Source organism: Numida meleagris, chromosome Z (genome assembly GCF_002078875.1).
Source record: "Numida meleagris isolate 19003 breed g44 Domestic line chromosome Z, NumMel1.0, whole genome shotgun sequence".
Taxonomy (NCBI): Eukaryota; Metazoa; Chordata; class Aves; order Galliformes; family Numididae; genus Numida; species Numida meleagris.
This window is the reverse complement of record NC_034438.1, coordinates 74,491,602-74,514,057: the sequence shown is the minus strand read 5'-3', so window position 1 is coordinate 74,514,057 and position 22,456 is coordinate 74,491,602. Positions and strand designations below refer to the sequence as shown.

The 22,456-nt window shown below is 39.1% G+C and overlaps 1 protein-coding gene across 1 annotated transcript in view; it reads right to left on the bottom strand.

Moving 5' to 3' along the window:
- The window catches only part of SNX2 (sorting nexin 2), a 33,477-nt gene extending 11,662 nt beyond the window's left edge, over positions 1-21,815 (bottom strand). Inside the window, exons 1-6 of the mRNA XM_021380519.1 lie at positions 21,656-21,815; positions 13,400-13,517; positions 3,505-3,668; positions 2,377-2,443; positions 2,127-2,170; positions 1,889-2,030 (exon numbers count right to left, since the gene is read on the bottom strand). Coding sequence (XP_021236194.1) covers positions 1,889-2,030; positions 2,127-2,170; positions 2,377-2,443; positions 3,505-3,668; positions 13,400-13,517; positions 21,656-21,763 — 643 coding nt within the window. The 5' untranslated portion in view covers positions 21,764-21,815. The remainder of the gene's footprint in view (positions 1-1,888; positions 2,031-2,126; positions 2,171-2,376; positions 2,444-3,504; positions 3,669-13,399; positions 13,518-21,655) is intronic.

Genomic DNA, 22,456 nt, shown 5'->3' with positions numbered 1-22,456 from the left:
CTTTTTAATTAACTAATGGAAACCCGATAGTATTTTGAAAATTCTGAAAAACTATAAACTGGAGAATAAAATAGACACAATAAAACAGACACAGATTTACACCACTTCCTCTGCTAAAGTCAATAGCGGCCAAAGAACAACAACTGTGGAGTTCTTGATGTCTTGTGGTATGTGAAATATGTACAACTTCAGCAAGAAAGAACTCAAACTGTGGTTGACGTCAGTATTTTTCATGCTGAAGACGCATACTCAGAGGACTTAGAAACCCAAGTGCTATCAAAAGCACCATGAAATACTGAACATTCAAAATCACTCATATTTTCTAAAGCACAGGAGAGTTATGTTATGATATAATCCCAACACCTCATTTCTACACATAGAATATTTCTGTTCCCATTACTTCTGATCTTTTCAATCTATAAGTTCCAAATAGAAAACTCTGAAAATTTGAAAATGTACTCTGTGACCAGTCAGTTCAGCAGTTTCCAAAACTGTTTCTCTCCCAACTGTTTTTCTTAAAAATAAAACCTATGATTTTTCAAAACAGATATGTGAGGCAGTTTAGATGAATGCTGAACTCTAGCTCACCAATGACTCAGTTTTGTTCTGTTGTTCCATGGGATATTTGGTAATTCACTTGCATTTGTGAATTGTCTCAAACGCAGGTCCCTCCCAACCCCACCAAATAAATAAATGATAAAACAAAATAATAACAATTTGTTTTAACTTAGAACTCCAAGCCCTATAACTACTGTAACAAAATGAAAAGACTAAGGATTTTGTACAACACACATCACATAAAACTGGATGTAGAATATTTCATATTAAAACTTAAAATAACTGTGTGATGTAAACTCATTTGCCATCTTTTAGCTGTTTTTCCAGCTCTCATCTCAGTCTCATCTTAAACCAGAATCCTTTCAATCCTCCAGAATTAGACCATATGTTTTTTGATAGAAATAAACAGCAAACTTGCACTGAATGGCAAGCAGTTCAAGTTTGAAATATGACTTTCCTGCCCTTCTGAAAACAACCTACAGACTCTGTCTTCCCAACTGATCTGTATCTTAAGAAAGTCAGTCACCACTTTAATGAAAAGCTGCTGCTCTGATCAGCTTTAGAGATGAAACAACTGGAAAAAAGAAAAGTCCTGCCATTCCCCACAGATCAAATAGCACTCTCATGTCCAGTAATTTATTTACATGGAAAAGCCACTAGACTTCCAAACGTTTCTTATTTTAAATATTTAGTTATCTTCGAAGATCTTCTCCTACTTGGAGCTACAAAACGTAAATTGTTGCAGTACATAAACAGTGCTCCCTACGTGATGGAGCAAAAATCTTATCCTTCAAGGCATTCAGAAAGACTAGAGTCACTCAAAAATATTTTTAAAATTAGAACTTTGAAGAATTAACTAAGCATTCCACCATATACAACAATTAGAAGAAACAAACCGAAGTATCAGAGAGGTGAAATATGTATGAAGCTCTGTGTATAGTGAGCAACTGATAACAACACAAGTTAAAAATAAACCTTCTTTTAACATCTTTGTTTTGACAGACTAATCAGCTCTTGAGGGGCAACAGCGAAGAAAGACTAGTAGATAAGAAACAGAACACTCTGCATTAAGACAAATGTCTTTCTTATTACCAGCACTGATCTGAGTTAGGAAGAGGCCACAACATATCTTTTCAACTTAACCCTAACTTTTTTTAAAATTTGAGAACAGGAGGAATATATGGTAATTGGGAACACCTGACAAGAAGGAATAAATATCTGCACAGAATAATAATTACTTTAGAAGCACAGCAGGTAGAATGTTTCATTTGTACTACAGTAATTAAATGACATGCACACATACATCCAACTGCACAGAAACTAGACTTACCTACAATACTTTTTTCTGGAGCTGGAGGCACAATGTAACCAATATGCATGTATTTTGTTGCTAACTTGCTGTGCAAGCCAAGAAAATCACTGAATCTTCTTTTAACAGAGAACTCATTTTGGTGAAACATAGAAATGGATGTCTTAAAAAAAAACAGAATAATCTTAGTGATGACTTGCTGATGCATTTACTTGATTATGATATAAAGGTACCTGCAAATACTTGTTGCACTGGTTACCTTTGTCGTTACTCTGTATGCCATATAAGCGTTCATGCCATCCCCTGTAAAAAAAATTAAAACACTTATCCTAGGATAAGTTACCTTAATCCTTCTAGATTCTTTTTGTTCCAAAACATACATTATGCATATTTCCATTTAGATACTAAAAGCTGCCAGAAGATAAGCAAATAAGAAATAATGCTAAAATCTCAGAATGGTCTCTAACAGGTCAGCCTGTCAGCTGACTTCCTAGTTTGAAGAGACTTACCAACTTTCTCTGGGTCTGATACATTGATTTCTATATCAAACAAATCTCCATTTGCTTCCTCTTCAATCTAGGAAAAGAATATTTAGCAAGTCAATATGCATTCATACTATGTACAGGTACAAAAATAAGGGAACAATAGAAGTAGGAGAAAGAGTCAGTATGCTTGAGCTTTTTCTCAGGTCAAGTTGGCCTCAGAATTCTTAGTAAATATTCACTGTGTGGGGATACTTGTTTTACTGCCTCCAATTTCAGCAGATATAGTAGTTCAAGAAAAATGCTCTCATTAGCAGTGTTTCTATAATCTTTTAATCAAAGGACAGGTATTTGGGAAGGGAGAAGTCACAGGCAGATAATGCCTGATACTTGCCTGGGCTCTAATCATGCAAACTTTTCATGCAATTGTACATAAGTTTGAGAGAACAGAGATCTAAGGAAACATCATGGCAGAAAGGACAGTATGTCAGGGCAGAAGAGGAAAAAAATAAGAATAAAATGCCATCCTGAGATTGCACCATCAGAGATTCTGAGGAAGAAGTTTCTGAGTCACAAGCAAGTCTTGTTTACAAATTCATTTAACAGTGACACTGTCTAGTAAGAGGATACAGTAGAATGAATGCCGTTTGCCAATGACCTGGCTTTGAATGGAACATCAAATATAAACAGCAATATTTAAATAATGATCAGTCTCCGCTGCCTGTTAGTATACAGGATAATGCTAACAACTGCTCCTTTCATTTCCCCATTAACAACTACTTCATAAATCCAAGTTAAAATCAGTAACTTGACAGAGCTGTTATACTTCATTAACATTTCTCCCACATCAACTTCAAGGCTTGCTCCCATGCCCACTTTTACAATGCCTAACCTTCAGGAATGCAGCATGTTACTACTGACTCTACAGATCTCCAGTACAGTGAGGTAATGAATTATCATGGTACTTTTTTTAAGAGACAAATGCATATCAAACTTTCAGTGCCTAAAATATATACACACTTCCCCTAAACAGAGGATGATCCTGTGAAGTTCTATTTAGGAACTGTAATTTAAAATAAAGCAAACAGACAAAACAACCCACAACCTTCAAAGCCCAAACAAGATATTTCCATAATTTATAAGTTTATTGGATACCTCTTCTCTAGATCTGTCAAAACTTGCAGGGGCCGTTACACTTTTTGATTCCATTCTAGGAGCTACTAATGTAGTAGGTGTTACAGGAGTGATTGCAGGAGTAGGTTCTGGTGAAAGGATTGGATCCCTCTCTGGACTGTCCAATGAAACTTCTTCTGTGGCTTCTAGATAAAGAATTTGAGTTAGTTTTTGTGTAGCTGAGACAGTTGCCCATCACAAAGATAACAAACACAAACACAAGAAAGTGACAATGTACAAGTCTAGTAAGATCACCATTAAGAAGCACCTTCCTGTGCAGGTAATTTCTTTAAAAACGTAGTGAAACTACATGCAACATTTGAGTTTCTAGTTTATATTAGGCTACAGTAAAATTAATATTCTAAATCTTTTTTTATACAGTCAGGTAGTCCTTTAGAGTATTCATAGAAGTTTTCGTCATTTATTTATGTCAGAGATACTGTGAAAAAGAACTCATTTTTTTTCTGTCGTTAAGACTATTATTTTTCAGTTTTGTACCTTGAACGACTAATTTAATCATACAGGCTGATAATCAAGCATATTGAGCAAAGTATATGCTTTAAAGGAAGTTACACAACCATAATGCAGCCTTCCACCCCAAAGCTCCCCAAATCTCTGCTCTACAAATCCTGCACGTTTTCCTTGATTAGTTGGTTTTGACCACTGGCAACCTATCCTCTTTCTGTCTACAGAGACGTTCCTGTTCTAGTTTAAGTGATTAATACTGTGGTTCTTGCTAAACGCGCATTTGCAAGAAATTCAGTTCCTCAAAAGATAATACTGACCGCAAAACCAACATTTGGTACAGAGACTGACTCCGCAACTGATCTCAGGACGTATTGCGAACTAGATTTCCTGCAGCCAGTTCCAACCATTGTACCAAGCACAGCTTCAGGCACTAATGCAGATCCACTCTGAGTCATACAAAGTTTCCAAAACAGTTTACTAGGCAAATTTGAAAACAGCTGCTCTTGCAGTTTTTGTCTACATAACAGCTCAATTCTCAAAAGAAACTAAGCTACATTCCTTCCACTCTTTAAAGCCTGGTACATATAAAGAATATTACAAGTTCTCATTCAAGGGTTAAGAAAAACAACAGTTTTAAAGATCTGATCTACCCTAAAATTTGTGGAATTGTTATATTATGTGTAAAAACAAAATAAAAAAAGGCTCATTTTTGTTGCCCACATCATCACTTGATTCTCCAGAACAGCCTTTAACCTACTAGCAATGTCAGCAGAACTGGAAACAGCACTGAATGAAGCATAACATTTATTATTGCAAAAAGTAACATTATGGTCCTTGCTGCCGTTTACAGATGTTCTGCTAGTCAGTTCTATTTCCCATATTTCTATAACACTTTTTTATAAATGCTCAAAACCACACTTCTCTATTTCTGGGATGAAAATGACTGCATGCCTAAATTTTTGTTTGATATCAGAACTCAAAAACAAACTTCAAGGTCATTGTGCCTTAACCTGTTTGAAGCAGATGCTCATTCTTACTTGAGGCAAACAAAATTTGCTGTCATCACTTAGTTTTGGAGTGTATCACAGAACTGTTTTAGTTAGAAAGGACCTCTGGACATTGTTTAGCCTAACCACACTGCTCGAGCAATGTCAGCAATAGTAGACTGCTCTGGACCATGTTCAGTTGGGTTCTGAACATCCTGAAGGATGAAGATACCATTTTCTCTCTAGACAACCTATACCAGTGCTTCACTGATTCACCATTAAATTAAAAAAAAAATGAGGGAAAACATTTTTAATTTTGTTTAAGTATTATCCCCCATATTTCCATTTATGTCTACTATCTTTTGTCCTCCCAGAGGGCACCACTGCTAAGTCTGACTTTCTCTTCTTCAATCCCTCATATCACTTATCGGTACACCTGGATGAGGTCCTTTGAGCTTGCTCATCAAGCTTCTTTCAATACTTTATCAGCAGTTCTAGGGAGTTCACAGGTGCCCGGAGGCTGGTAAATGCAACACTCATCTACAAGAAGGGCAGGAAGGAGAATTGGGTACTAAAGGCCTGACTTCAGTCCCAGGAAGTTTACAGAGCACATCATCTTGAGTGCCATCATAAGCAAAGTACAGGACAACCAGGTGGTCAGACATAATCAGTACAGGTTTAAGAAACACAGGTCCTGCCTGACTAACCAGATTTTCTGTGGTGACACTCTTAGTGATAAGGGAAAGGTTGTAGATGCTGCTTCCTTGAACAAAGCATTTGATACTTTTTCCCACAGCACTTCCCTGGAGAAACTGGCTACTCATGGCTTGGACAATGTACAGTTCACTGGGTAAGAAACTGGATGGATGGGAGAAAGGGTCATTGCAAGCAGAGTTAAATCCAGTTGGCACCAGTTACAACTGGCGTTCCCAAGGACTCAGCATTGTGGCCAGTTTTGTTTAGTATTTTTATGAGTGATCTTGATGACGCATCCTCAGTAAGTTTGCAGAAGACACCAAATTGGGTGGCAATGTTGATTTGTTTGAGGGTAGGAAGGTTATACAGAGGGACCTACATAGGTTGGCTGGATTATTTGAGTCCAGTCACATGACATTCAATAAGGCTACCTTCCAGGTCCTGCACTTTGGTCACAACAACCCCATGTATTGCTGCAGGCTTGGGGCTGGAAAGCTGAGTAGAGGAAAAGGATCTGGGGGTGCTAGTTGACACTTGGTTGAACATGAGCCAACAGTGTGCTCACGTGGCCAAGATGGCCAATGGCATCCTGACTTGCATCAGAAATAGTGCGGTGAGCAGGGCTAGGGAGGTGATTGTACCAGTGTACTCTGCCCTTGTAAGATTGCACCTTGAGTACTGCGTTTAGTTTTAGGCCCTTCACTATAAGAGAGATATGGAGTTGCTGGAACGCATTTAGGGAAGAAAAACAAACCAGTGAAGGGACTACAAAACAAGAGTTATAACGAGCAGCAGGAAACAGAAAAAGAAGAGGCTCAGGGGAGACCTCCTCGCTCTCTACAACCACTTGAAAGGGGGTTGTAGTGAGGTGGGTGTCAGTCTCTCTCCTCAGGTGACAAGTGATAGGATGCAAGGAAACAGCTTCAAGTTGCACAAGGGGAAGTTTAAATTGGATATCAGGAAGAATTTCTTCACAGACATTGGAACAGGCTGACCACAGAAGTGGTGGAGTCATCATCACTGGAAGTATTGTGTGGATGAGGTGCTCAGGGTCATGAGTTGGTGGACTGGTAGTGTTAGGTGATGGCTGAACTTGACCTTTCCAACCTAAATGATTCTTTTATTCTCTTCTCCACTCAGCACAGTTCCATTTCTCTCAGCCTCTGCTCCTGTGTAAAGCATTTCATGCCCCTCATCATGTTAATGGCCTTTTCATGAGCTCTCTCCAGTAGATCCACGTAGCCCTTGTACTGGGATGCCCAGAACTGGGCTCAGCACTCCATGTGTGGGCTCACTGGCATTAAGCATAGGGGAAGGAAGACCTTGTTTGACCTCCTGGCAACGTTCTTCTAATTTCAGGTTATTTTAAAACTAATATTAAGAACAAGGACCTTCTTATATTTTAATATCAGCAAAGATTATCTAAAATTTTTCTTTGAAAAAGCCTGTCTTCCTCCCATTGCTTCATTTTTCTAGTTAAATCTTTAAGAATCCTACTTATGCTCCCTACCCTCAAAAGCCACAGGAAGGATATTGCATCTTAGTACAACAAAAAAGTTTGATTCAAAACCACTATGAGATGGGAAGTCACGCTGACACAGCTGGAAAATAAGAACCTTGTAAAGTGAGACAGTAGAAGGAAAACTTTTCAGTGTGGAAGAGAGGTAGGTCATTTATTGTCTAGCAGCATTCAAAATGCATATGAATTTATACAACTATTTCACAGAAGTATATACAATTGTATCAATGTATGCACCCGTGCACGCACATACATATACAAACAGAGCTACTGAATTCCAGTTTTCCCTTTTTCTGTCACCAGCTACATACCAGTGCACATGTTTGGGAATAAAACCATTAACCACCAGTAACACCTTTCTGTACCTTCAAATTTTAGGTAGGCTTATAAAACAAATCATGAAGTAATTCATACCACGCTCTCATCAGTTGAGAAAACATTCCTGTTATTGTGAAAATGAGACTTCATGAAGACAGAGTGAGTTCAAAGCATCAAACCAGCACTGCTTTAAGATGAAACAATAGCACACTTCTTGGCTACCACTCCTCTTTCTCAGACTGTTATCCACACACCTTAGTACTACCTAATCTAGGCTGATTACCACCTGAAAACCAACATGGACCAGCCCCCTACCACTGTTCAGCAATGGCTGAAGCTATGCTCCTGCACTATTTCTGTAAGAGAGGACGTGGCTGGAAATGCAAGACCACCAACTTGTAGCTTTATGATTACAACTGGCATAAGAGCAGACTTGATTCATACCAGTATTTCTGATCCTGTGAGAGTCCAGGTTGGCTGAGCATGAACAAATTTTTTTAAGGTGTTGTCTATGAGCCCTCCTTTCCTGTTTTCCTGGAGTAACTTACTGAGAGAAAAAAAGGGTAAGCTTAATTGACAAGAATTCAGTTATTTTAAAGAAGAAATTAGTTTATGCTACTCTCCCTCCTGTTACCTCTCATCTAAATTTGCATGCATCCCTTATTTTACATACATTTAGAAGAAATGGAAAACTCAGTGGAAGAGTGTGAGGGGAGAGAGCAGCAGACAAGGATGTCATACTCTTCATTTAGAAGCAAAGTATTAAAAGCTAATTTCAGAAGTAGATTAGTGTCTTTCAAGACACATTGCAAAGGGAAAAAGAAGCATTAATTCGACAGTAAGAATAGCAGGTTATCGCACTTTTTACCTTCTTTTTCCCTGCTTAGAAACAGTCTTTCATGAGTGCGTAAGATGAAGGATTATTTCTCCAGAAACAGATTTGTTTGTATGACCTCTGCCAGTTACGCTTCTTATACATAATTCAGTTTGAAAAATTGGATGATATAGTGTGGATTAAAATGTAATTAACATTTATTTTTTCATTGAGGTGAATTTCGTAGGTTTCAGAGCAGAGTGCTTTCAGAAACATTTGTTTCACTTATTCATTTTAGATGATCCACAGAAAATTTATGTATTTGGTTGTGCGTGGGGGGTGGAGTACACATTTTTTTTTTAACTCTGTATTAATATTTGCATGAAAAACGAGATCTGGCTTTTCTGTATAGTTTTCAAAAGCATAAGTTCTTGTGAAGCCCAGCTTCAAGGAGAAGAACATTGAGATCCAATGCTCACATCAGCTGTAGCAGCTATCAGCACACATTAATCACTTCCACCAATCTAGTATTGTAAGATTTATACACATGAATACCTGCTTTGCAAAGTAGTCTTTGATAAAAGATCATTTTCAAGATGCTAAGCTCTGAAAGAACACGAAAACATCTCAGCCTGTTACAGAAAACAGACAAGTGCACCAAGCTTCTACTGGCACTTAAGCAGTAAGCTTAATCTCAGTGTTAGGCAGCTCCTGTTTCTTTACCTTTCACCACCACTATTTGTCAAGCATCATATGAAGAAGTGCAAATTTTGCAGTTCCTCACAAGCAGCTCACTTCTGAGCTGAGTAAGTTATTTTTTACCAATCACACTTCTAAATGTCATAGATCTCCAACATCCTGACATCACTTGACTGCTCAAATTAGCTTATTATCTTTGAAAGTTTACTCAGATGAACACATAAATTTGGGAGTAAACTTAAGTAGAAACTGTTGTTCAAAGGAAAAATTATTGGGGAAAAAACTTCTTCTTCAGGTTTAGCATATCTTGAAGACAAACAACCTAACAGAACAGACTGTTCTAATCCACGTAAGTCATTGGCCATGACCCTTACTAATACAACAGAAGGACTAAAACAATCACAGTGAGAAAAGAAACACTGTTAACACAACAGACACTAGTTGGTTCAAACAATTTTGTGTGTTTGGTTCTCACAGAAGAGACCTAGAAGTCAATAACCAGTTTCTAATAACCAGCCAGGAATCTGCACCTAACTCTTGACTGACAGATACTATTGCTACAAACTTTTGCTGTTCAGTTCATCTCAAAGTCTAGTCCATGGAATTGGCATATTCTTTTCTCTACAATCTTCTAAGTGAGAGGAAAAAAAATTAAAAAGTGCCAGAAAAATAGAAAAGAACCTGAAGAACACACCCTTACAGAGAAAAACTTCCCACAAAAATGCACCAATTTTTCCTCAGGGCCAAGAAGTTAGATTCTTGCTTAAGAGGATCAATTCCCAGCTTTCAGAGTGGAAAAATTTTAATTTTCTTTTTTTTCCCTGTAAACAGTGACATAGAATTGGTGTAACTTAACAGCTTTGCTCATCTATGAGAACTGGAGGCAGAAGGCATAGACAACTATGTCCAGCAGCTACTTGCAGAACTGGAGGCCAATATTTCAAACACAAATTCATGATCTGGTTACTTACTCTACGGTAGAAGCTTACGGATGGACAGTTTTTACAGACACACCTCAAAGCTCTTAAAAATATCGCTGATAAGAAATGATTTGAGGTACTGACCATAATGCTCCACACATGAAAGAGGTCTACAGGCCAACATAAAGTAACTCATTTTTGGTCAAATAAACAACACAGTGACTTCTATACGAATCATGAAAGTGCTTAAATGAGTTTAGCAAGGCAGTTTATTTGCAGAGCCAAGAAACACAATACTCATGAATGCGGCAGCAAAGTCTACTAGTCTTCAACAGCAGATTGAAAACTCATTTTCTTCTACCTTTACAGCCCAGTTTTAATTAGAACTTATGAGTCAGCAGAGACAAGGTAAGGAATAACGAAAAACATTATTTCAGATAATTTCCTGTATCTATCTGCCCCAGAAACATGATAGCAAAGAAGCTGTAAGCACAGTCAAAAAAGTCTGAAAAAAAATATCCCAGATTCTGACTTACATCAACACAGAATAGGAAATCACAGTTTACTCTGTCATCTTTTTTTAAGGTTTCATTATTTGTTGGATAATGAAAAAAATACCTTCAAGCCCACAGGAGCTAGGGAAGAAACATCTCCATATTTTTACAAATTCGGCTGCAAAACTGTGATTGTTTATACTCCCAAAGAGCCAGTCTTTCCTCTCAGGAGCCATCCACAGCACCTCCTTTACCTGGATGTTATAATATCTAATAATTCAATATGAAGGAACAACATAAGTTATAAAACACAGAATTTCATTATTTTCCTCTCCAGTTAATTTGTTCCTGTAGGCTAGGCAGATACATTTCTCTGGAATTTCAACACACTGAAGGAAACAAAAACTCAGTCACACTCATATTTTAACTAGGTCTTGCTTCCAGAGAAATTAAGTCTTACATGATCAAACCAAAAGCAGATCCCTCACGCATCCTTATCATATTGCTTCTATTGAAGGGTTGGACTTACATCACTGTCTAGCAAAATGGTCCTTAGAAAGAAAAAAGTAATTATACTTGTGCGAGTACAGCACCTGAACACAAAGTTGACTTTTTTTTTTTAGAACTCCCATGCTGACAGTGATACAAAGCTAGAACTCCATCACAAGGATACAACTATATTATGGAAACTTCCTGTTTCAGAACAAGATGCTGCAAATCTGTCCTACACACCATAAATTGCTCTTCCCTGTTTGAGACTCCACAGAGTCCATACTATCCTCAGTCTGTCCATAAACTGCCTTTCATAAACTAGTTTTAGTTGTGTTAGACATGCAGTATGTCAGGTGCTTTCAGTTCAATGCCATATGCATTTAAAAGAATGTCTTCCACAGAAAAACTCAAACTCATTAAATCAGTTTCACTTGCTCTCTCACTGCATGCACTTCAGTTGGAACAATCTGGCAACTAACGCTTGTTCCTTCTGTCAGGTTCCCATCAATATTTAATCCAGCCACCTTCCTCTTTTATATTATCCAGCCCAATGAGAATTGGCTTTCCTAAAATATATCCATTCCAGATGGCTCTGCAGCTACAAAAGATTGCCTTTATATACTGTACAAATTACTAGCTCTAGAAAGCTCCATTCCTGAAGTGCTGCTAGTCCCTTCAAGTCATAAAATTAGGTAACAAAAATACAACAGAACTAGGAAAGCCCTTCTGTTTTTTTTACTCTCTATTTATCTTAAAATAGTTTCAGAGAGTCAACAAATTAGTCAATATATTCTAATACTGTCATAAGTAAATAAAAATTCAAACACATGCAAATATAAATTTGGTAAGTTCAGAATAAATATAACAGGCTTGTGTATACAGCTATCTATAAAAAACAAGTCCAGAACTTATTTTCAGACGGTTGTATCAGGGAATCCATGAGATTAAATTAGGACTCTATTCAAAACAGACTGCCAACTGACTCACTCACCAAGTAGTAGCAGGGAAAGTGTTACTGCTGAGAAGAGCAAGCATAACCATCTCTTGATGTACATAAAATACTCCCAGTGTTACACCTCCACTCCTGAACAGTAAACACTCCTAAACCTCTATTTGTGACAGAAACCATAAACCATGTTAAGACAGCAGAAAACCAATACTGAAGTAGTGACTGATTAATGAAGTAGTAGAACTAAGTGTTGTCCATTGACTGATTATTTATCAAAACTTTCATACATCTTTCTCGAAACACACGGTACTGCCAAGTAACAGAAATAAAAATCAAACACTGCTGAAATGGTACAAACTCCTATACGTCACCTTGTTACCTTTTAATTACAATAATAAAAGAGTCTTGTAAAAAAGGAAATACTTTCTGGCTTGTATTATGATCCTAACTATCTTTATTGATAACTGGAAAATGACCAGAACAACTTACGTATAGTTATTAAGCAGAAAACAAGAATGCAACTTAAGCCATGATTCTACAAGCACACACTAATTTGAACACTGTTAGTTATGTAACAATACTGTATTGACATCAGTTAAACATGTTACTGCTACCACTTTGTGCAGTCTCAGTACACACTATCAAGAAACTGATACCTACTAAAAAGATTTAACAGATGCTAGAGTCCCACATGAAAAAGCTGTAAATCACTGTCAAATTAAGGAAATTAAACTTTTATATTTAATATGTTTCCCCAGATGCCATTTATTCAATATAAGAATAATTCTTATCTGTTACTCCACAGAAAATATATATCATCAAGAGTGTAACAGAAGTGTTTACTCCTGAGACAACACATGCAAATTCGGTTGAAAAGAAGTCCAGTTCTAATTTAATCAATGAAATTTGAACATAACTCATCTAATCCAGAGAAGTCATATATCACTTTGTTTTAGCTAATAAACAAGGTAACATCTTCTCAGTTCAAACTGAAAGGCTACACTGAAAGTTTTACTATGTACTATCAGTATATTATCAGTATCAAGATGTGTTAGCAACTACAGAACATACAAATCTGAGCAAAGAAGAAACTTGTTTCCTCTTCCTTATTACTGTATTATTCCTTATGCCAATTTTCAAGTTCAGAAATTTAACAGTGTATTTCAGAAGATCACACGACTTGAAATCAATACGACTGGTGAATCCAGTAAAGAATGTTGATGAAGGCTAGTGACACTGCTAATACTCAAATGTATTAATTCATTACTTAATGAACTTTCCAGGAAGTGCACCTTTGACGTGATAAGCAATGGTTAAAATTGGCTATAATATCAAATTACATAAAATTAAAATTGAAGTTTCCATTAAAAGGGTATTGCTTCAAATTTCCTTACAGCCCAGCAATGAAAATGACTTTAAATAGGGTGAGAAAGCATTAACTCTCCTCCCCAGAAAAGCACAGTCTTTAAAGTCCAAGAGCAAAAGAGTTTACACAGACACACTAGAAGAAAAAAGTAATTACCAGCAAAAAGATCTTCTCTATCATCATCTATCATGATTTCTGCTGGCTTTGGACCATTGGAGTTTGTGCTGAGATCTTCTGCTGGAAGACTTGCTGGCTCTGGAGATGAAGGACTTGACTGTTAAAAAACAACAACAAAAGAAGTAAAAATAAATGATGTACGATTAGTTGCCATGTGTCAGCATGTAGGAATTACTGCAACAAACATTCTTTCATTGCAAAGAAACAAGGAAAAATGTACAGAAAGGAAACCATGTCAGCTATTTCCATTTCCGCCTCCTAGTGTAATAACAATGAACAAAGGATATGAGCTAGTCAACAGCTCTCCATTTCTTTTTTGGGGGAGAAAAAAAGTTACTCATTTCCTCAAATTTAAGTAACACGAAACAAAAGCCTACAGAAGTATCAAGGATAAGTTTATCAGTATTGCTGAATGTAATTTGATTACTGAGCTCCTTTTCAGGCTCATAATATAAGGCTTATATTTAGATGTGGATGTGTATGTAGAAAAACTTAATAATCATATCTTCCAAGTTCTCTATACCAATTTTTCAAAGATTTTTAAAAGAGGAAGTTGATGTTGCTAGATCTCGACCCTGCTTGCAGCCGAAGACAGTTTTGGTATCTTTGCTACAGGTTGAATTAGGGAATTATTGCTACAGAGGATCACATTGTACTGACAGGAAGGCTATGCCTGCCACAGTTGTAAGTTTTGTGGGTCTTTTTTGTTTGTTTTTTAAATCACTGAAGACTAGAAATTGCCCTGTGAAAAGGAAGACACTCAGGAAAACAGAATCAATACTGGGGTACCAAATGTATAGCTTTCTCAGAAAACAAATTACTTTCAACTGAAGATCACTGCTTCTATTACCAGATCCTATTCAGTAAGTATCAACCACAGTTATTTCAATAGCACTAGAAAATTTGAAAAACTCACTTCCTGCAGTTTTATCAAAGATATCTACTTAAGGAGTTTTCAGCAACAGCGTATCTGCTCATGAATGTGTGCACTTCACAAGGGGTGCCTGTAAATTGTGCCATTACTTGCTTCCTAGCTTTTGCTGAGGATCAGAATTCAAAACAGATATGAGAGGTTTCAGGTCACACTTCAACAAATGCCAAAAGATTAAAAGAAAACAACCGTGAAAAACAATACAAAAACACTGAAATAATATGTCCAGATTACATATTGCACATTCATTAACATAGTACAGCCCGTAGTCCTAAGGGAGAGGTCTTCCTCATAGCTGGCTCTCCAAGAAGAGTAGATGTTCTGACATGACATGCAGAACTGTTGCTTTAATTCAAGCAGCACAGAGTTAGATCCTGGCCCCTAAATCAATCCAAATCACAGTCATCTGAAATTGCAGTCAGAGGAAGTAAGGAAGGAGCTGTAGAGGCCCTGACAGAAAAAAATAAAAAAAAAATAGCATAAAATTGCTCTTCACAGGACATACAAAACCAATTCTCTCTTGATCTGGAAAGGTGTTAGCTCAAGCTTTTGCCTACTGAAGTCAGAAGAAAGTGAAAGAAAATCCAAAAATGTCAGAAAATTTGCATTCATTTAGATGTAAATCCTATTACTACTGCAAGGAGGAACAGTTTTGTTCAAACAACAGAGATTATATTCCTTTGCCACAGGCTGCCACTCTCTGAGAAGCCCAAATATACTGGAGGGAAACAAACAAAAAACACAAAGTTATATGCAGCAAAAGGAGTAGCCTTTCAAAATGCTTGCTGGACTCCACCCCAGGGCCTACAAGGAAGGTCAATGCAGAAGCAGTAGGAAGTTGAGTTTATAAGCTTAGAAGCAAGCAGTTCACCAGACATACAAATACTTCTCACCTCATACTACATCCATTCCCAAATGATCCCACAGAAAATACAGTACCACGAGGTAATGAAATTGTATTTCTTTATACTCTAAAGCACGATCCCCAGTTATATCACAAGACATAACTATCTTAGAGGAAACAAACTAGGAAATTTAAAAATAGCTTTATCTCTTGACATGCTTTGTTATTCTACAAATGATAGTACAGATAGTTTGCATCACATGGGAGTTCTCAAATTACTTAAGTGTTGACCTTTGCAAGTAACATGTTCCAGAAGAAACAGCTTATCTCTGTGTAGGGCTGCACACAGCTGCAAGTTCAGGATTGTCCACCTCAACTGTGAAAGCAGAGCAAGGAAAAGCTTGATTTCCCTGTGAGGATCAAGCAATTCAAAGTTTTACCAGCAAAAGCAATTCTGCACAATTACTCATTCCAAAACAGTTCTGCTGAAGCTCAACTTTGAGTAAAGCCCCATTTGTATATTTACAGATCTGAGGTTCAGCATGAAGTGGGTACTCCACCCTAGCAGAGATGCAGAATCATATATAGTTCATTTTTGCCAGCTCATCACCATGAGAAACAGCTGTAAAATGGCCAAGCCTCCCTGAACACTTGGTGCATGCAGCAGATGGTATTCAGCTTTATCCCTTAATTGTGCTCCTGATTAAAGAACAGTGGAAAAAAAAAATCACTGAAGAATGTTCACATCTTCAAGGCATTCCCCTAATCTCGTATTATCTGAGATAGCTCTTTTGCTTATTGATGATTGTTTTTCACTATACTTGGATCCTAATTACAAATAGGAACCCTAGCAGAGAAAAAAATACACCTTGAACTCTTGAACCTGATTCACACATGGCATAGTAAGAAAACATTTACGTGCCTAAATCAACAAGATAACCAGAAGACTTAACCCAGGTCTTCCAACTTTGAAGTAAAGAGTCTTTTCAGGAGTAGACATAAACAGATGGAAAGATGGCACCATGCCCTGGTAGGATTACAGATCATTTTCTAATACCGAGCTGGGATTCTGTCCACGCTGCTATTCAAGAAAGAATATCTCTGAATTTGGGAGACATGAATTTGAAGGCTGGACTACTCAGTGGATAAAAAATTAGCTGGATGGTCACAGGCAGAGGGTTGTGAACAATGGCTCTATGACCAGGTAGAGGCCGGTGACAAGTGGTGTCCCCCAGGCGTCTGTCTTGGGACTAGTGCTCTTCAACATCTTTGTCAACAATGGAGACAGTGGGAACAGGCGCAGCCTCAGTAAGTTTGCTGATGAGACCAAGCTGAGTGGTGCAGCTGATACAACAGAAGGAAGGGATGCCATCCAGAGGGACCTAAACAGGCTTGAGAAGTGAGCACACATCTAATGAGGTTCAGTGATGAGATGCAAGGTGTTGCACCTGGGCTGGGGCAATCCCAGATATAGGTACAGACAGAAATGAACTCCTTGAGAGCAGCACTACAGAGAAGGACTTGGGCTCCTGGTGGGCAGAAAGCTGGGCACGAGCCAGCAGTGTGCGCATGCAGCCCAGACGGCTGGCTGTATCCTGGTCTACATACACAGAGGGGGGGGCAGCAGGGCAGGGAGAGGACTGTCCACGAAGCACAAGAAAATATTCCCTAAATGAGATGCCTCAAACAAACCCTAGAGGCACCACTGATAACGTAAAATTTGTATGTGTTGCATAATCTCAAGTTCTGTTTTTAAGAATAGTAAATATTAAAGTTTAACTCTGAAGATGATTTTTGGGCAAAGCGTCTTTCCTTCCAAATAACCTTTTGCTGAAATTTCCCAGCCGATTAATCTTTCAAGGGCTCTTTGGAATTTTTTAACCGCTGTCATTCTCAGATGTAATAAATTAACGATGGGGTTAAACACCTTCTTTATATTAAAAAAAGAAAAAGTATTAAAATCTAAAAACACAGAGAACTTAAATCACAGTGTATACAAACTTCTTAAAGATGATTCACTGTCTGAACATTAACTTTGGACACAGCACCAGCCTGTTTGAGTTTTGCAACAAAATTTTGTTTGCTATCCTCAAAAGCTATCTCCAACAGGACAGCTGTTCTCAGCGAACTATGAAGACACAAAAAGCCACTGCCCTGAATCTATCAGAACTAGAATCAGTAATGCCTAATCATCTAATTATTCTGTTCAGCCTTTCCAACACAACAGCACCCACACCAATACTAATATCAAGCTACAGCTGGAAGTTACAAGAGCTTATTCCAAATCCTCCAACTCAACTTAGTCCTTTTATGCCTATCATGTACAGGTAAAACATTTTAAAAAGGCTGTCAGAGAATCTAGCACATACATAAAACAGTGAAAATCTAAGTATCAGAGAAGAAACTGAAGACAAACAAAAACTCACTGACAAGACATACACAGACAGCACAGCTGTTGAGAAGTTTTAACCTTACCTGATGCCTGTGATTCAAAAACCTGTTTATTTTCTGAAATACATGTCTGTAAAGATGCTGTCTGACTCCTAAGCAGAAAGGGAAGCATCCAATAACCAAAATACCTCGGGACACTCAGGTATGCAGGACACTCAAGATTCTGCTTCACTTGTTCTCTAACAGATTCCTGATGAGAAGACTTACAACCTAACTGGGGAACCTGCTGTAGTAAGTAGGGGGGTTGAACACTATATGATCTCCAGAAGTCCCTTCCAACCATTGTAATTTTGTGACTATTGGTCCATTCCAACCTACAACAGCAGTAACAAGGTCAAATTTCTTCCCTTTCATTGTGAGTTACACTGCAGTGTCAATAAATGAGTAACTTTATAGCTCTGACGTAGGAAAGCACAAAAACAAGTTCTCACATTTTCTGTTGGCTGAAGTTATAGCCCTAGATGTTCAATCATTTGTTTTCTCAATCGTAGGGTCTCCCACAGACCAAGTTAACCAGCTGCCTGAATTCTGCCCAGCTTCCTTTGGCCAGAACATAGCAGGCTGACAAAAGCAGAGTGCCATACTGTTCCAGTTGTTTGAGGCAACCTGGATCATTTTCACTGAAACAGCATTGACAGAAGTTCACAAATCATTGCATGGTTAAACAAAATAAAGACAAAGGTAGGACAGTGAGATCCTCAGTGGAAAGAAAGAGGACACAAACAGTCATACCAGAATAAACTACTACATGCTTCCATCATAGAGTCGATTTAACACCAAGGAGCAAGACATACTTCCAGTAGAATTACACCAATTAATCTTGAACGCAGACTTTGTCTTCTGCAATGATACAATACAACATCCCAGAACTTAATATTTTGCTGTCAGATATTTTATTGAGGTCACTACAGCTTAAACTTAATTGTCTCTGTTAAATTAAACACACAACAATAAAGATATCTGGATACGTATTTAATATTTTGCCCTCTATACAAAAAAAAACAAACCACACAAATGTAGGTCTTAGACATAAACAAACTGGTGATGAGATTACATACACATCCTGATCTAAACGACAGTCCTTGACAGATTACCACATCTACTCATTGTTTTAATGTGTCTCAATGCATTTATCCAATAATAGAAAAAAAGTGAAATATAAAAATCAACTGAAATGAGTAGGTGAGAGCTTAGCTACAAGTTCACATGGAACCTGCTTTACAGAAGTTTTTTTTTTAAAAAAAAAAAAAAAAAGAACCCTGAAAACTGAGAAACGAAGTAAATCCATGGAGGATTATTAATATTACAATGCTACCTAGGGCACCTTGGTCCTTGAGCTACACAAAAACAGCAGCTGAGACCGTACTGCAGATAAGCACAAACACAAAAAGTCATCAGTAACATTCTTCACACAGCACACACCACTGACTACCGCATGAAATACAATATTGTCCTAGACAGAGCGTTTGTCCAATTTATTGTGGCTGTTTTCATTGATGAGAGCAACTGTGGCAGCTAAAGGGAGACTGCCCTGTGATCATGAATTTAATGGGAGATATTCCATGAGGCATTACAATAGCATTGGCACAATGAAAACTCAAGAACCATTCTACTGCTCAGGGGCACTGAGGATGTCTGACAAGGAAATGAGCACTCTACCAGCTTACACAAGCTGTTGCTCAGACAGCTGCCCAGAGTTTTCAAGTCCAGTTTTCACAGGAAGGGAAGTGTTCCCATTAACTCCAACGCAGCAACTTTTCAAGCCCTAGAACATTCTCCTGCTACACCCTAGAATTTCCAGATGTTACAGCTCGGTGTGATGTTTTAACAGTTTACATTCTAGAATTAAGAGGGTTTAATGTGAGACATTAACTTTCAGTATATGCATAAAGAAGGCTTAAGCTCAGCTTCTTTCTCTTCAGAGAAATCAGCCTGAATTAAACAAGACTCCATTTGATTAGTCAATAAAGTTAGTGAGCCTTCCTTATAAATTGCATTTAAGTATTTCATATTTACTGCTCATAATATACATTAAATTTATATTTTGTCAGAACAAACTTAAATGAACGAATATGCGTTTTCTAAGAGACTTCTTAATGTAGAAGCTATTTGGAAGACTTATTAGCAATTTTACAGCTTTTCCAGTGTACAGTCAAATCATAGGAGAGGAAGGAACAGGATGGTTTCTGTGCACTTGAAAGAGAATGAAAGCAAGAAAAAAGCCCAGGGGAGCTAAGAACAGAAATTAATCATACCAGAAGTAAATGCAGAGCTCTGAGACAAACTCGCTAAGAACCCTTTGCACATATGATTTTCGTGTAAATTGGCATTGGACCTCATCATCCCTTGGGATGCTCACCCTACAGGTTATCTGCAATCAAGTATGTGATCCGCAAAGAAGAGCGCGATGCCATTTTGTTGTTACTTTATCCAACTTCCACTACCATTCTGAAACAGCTACTTCATGAATATTTATAGGATTAAAACATCAGGACAGAAGATTAACCAGGCCCACACTGTGAGATAACTGTTCCTCTTCAAACTAAGGTGCTCTATATGCTTAAGTTAAATTCCTTAGAATCATGCTACTGAGAAGTTCAAACTTCTCTTCCTTCATGAATCATGACCTCTTCCTTCCAAATTTGCTACAAAATCACAAGAGTGATGGTCTTCCCTGAAAGCTGTAGCTGATCAGACATCAAAAAAAGCTTTACTGACAAAGCTTTTTAAAGCTCCCCTTTAAGCAAAGAGGCTTCCCTTTTCTACTTAGCTACTTTTCTCCAAATAAACTGCATACAAAACTGAAGCAGCACAACAGAACTGTCAACCAAGCTGCTCAATGGAAACTGCATTTTTTTTTGCCAGGTTCACGTTATAGACATTTTTAGTAACTACATTTAATTATAAAGATGAGGACTTCTCATTGTAGCTGTGATTTAGGCATTAATTGTATCGTGGTGTAGAATTTAAGCCGCAATAGACTTATCACTAAAAATGATACTTATGTTTTACTGCAGTCTTTCTAGAAGGACAGAAAAAGACTCCAGTAACACAGCATCACACCCAGATGGACAGAAGTCTACTAATACAATTACATCAACTGCAGGTTGACATTATTCATTATTCCTTCATGGCATGATTCCACACATCTTTTTCCTGCCATTGCCCAGGTGATGCATCTACAAAAAGAAAAGCAACTTGAAGAAAGGCAAGTATCTTTAAAATACACTGAAGAGTCACTTGGTATACTGACCCATTTTTGTTAAGGACAGGCAACAGCCAAAGAACAAAGAAACACGCAGTGATCCTATTACTGCAAAGGTCAAAGACAGGAAACTTCAGGAAGAGAGGCACAGCAACACTTTTACTTCTGTATGCCTAACTGCACGCAAGAAGAATAAGGTTCTTCCAGTAGATACTGGCAAGGAGGAACACAACTACGACACAGCAAGAAAAGCACCTGCTTCAGTGAGCAGGCACACCGGCTGTTTTCAGAACGAGGAAGCGTCTACGCAGCCGCTGGAAGGCTGTTTTTTTTCCCCATTTATTACCTCCTGACAGAGATCTGGCACCGCGCGGGGCCCAACCCCGCCACGGGTTCCGTGCCCCTCGCTCCACCAGCCGCCCGGAGCTGGGCAGAGCGCGGAGCCGCGCGAGGCCGCGGGAGCAGGGCGAGACTCGGAGCGCAGCTGGGGGCCGGCAGCGCCCAGGGAACGGCGGCGGCAGCGGGAGGGCTGCGGGCAGCGGGGCAGAGCTGCATGCACTGCCCTGGCGGCGCGGGAGGGCGGCGGGACGGAAGAAGTGGGTTCTGTCTTTTTTTTTTTTTTTTTTTTTTTTTGGCACGGGAGGGTTCTCGGGGAGCAGCGGAGCCCCGCGGCCAGTGCGAGGACAGGTCAGGGCCGGGAGGAGGAGCCGCTCCCGCGGCAGGGCCGGGCCGAGCCGGGCCAGGGGGCCCGGCAGGGTACCGCAGTGACAGGCAGCGCCGGGCGGGCAGAGGCCGGGCTCTCACCTCCAGCGTGGACACGGTGCTGGTGAAGAGGTCCTCGCCGTCCTCCAGCTCCTCCAGCTCGGCGGGTCGTGCCTCCCCCATCGGCGGAGGCTCCCTTTCCGCCGCCATCTTCCCTCCAGCCCTGCCGCCCGCGCTCACGTGACGCCCGCCCCGCCCCTCGGCACGTGACGGGGGAGCGGGAGCGCGCCGGGCTGGGAGCGAGCGGTCGGGAGCTGCCGTCGGGTCCGGCCCGTGCGCTTGTGCGGGTGGTTCTGGCTCGTGTTGGGCGGGATCGGGCGTGCCTTTAGCAGAGCGGTGCTGGCTCGTTGCCCACCAGGAGTCCCTCGTCCTTTTCCTCAGAAATCCTTCCCAGTTTGCCAGCCTCCAGCCTGTACTGGTGCCTACGGTTGTTCCTCCCCAGTGTAGGACTCTAATCTTTGAGGGCTTCCATAACATTTACTCTGTGAGAGTTAATCTCCAAAAGTAATCTACTCTGGTGATTCTGACTACTACTCTTAGACTCTGACTACTTTTCTAACTTCATCAGGATTCACACCTGTGCCTTTAACGCTTGTGTGGTTATGGTACCATTTGACAGAGCAAATTCTCGGTTACAAAATACTGTTTTCCAGCATAGTCACAGCCATTAGCTATGCATTTTTGCCAGCAATGAACAATAACTGTGAAAACCACTAATGCTACAAGAAAACCTGTGATGACTGCAAAACATATAATGGACAAGGAGATAGTGATTTATTACTAAAAAAAAAACCAAGCTGGATTTAAAGGTAGGCCTCATCCCAGTTGACGGAGGTTCTAGGA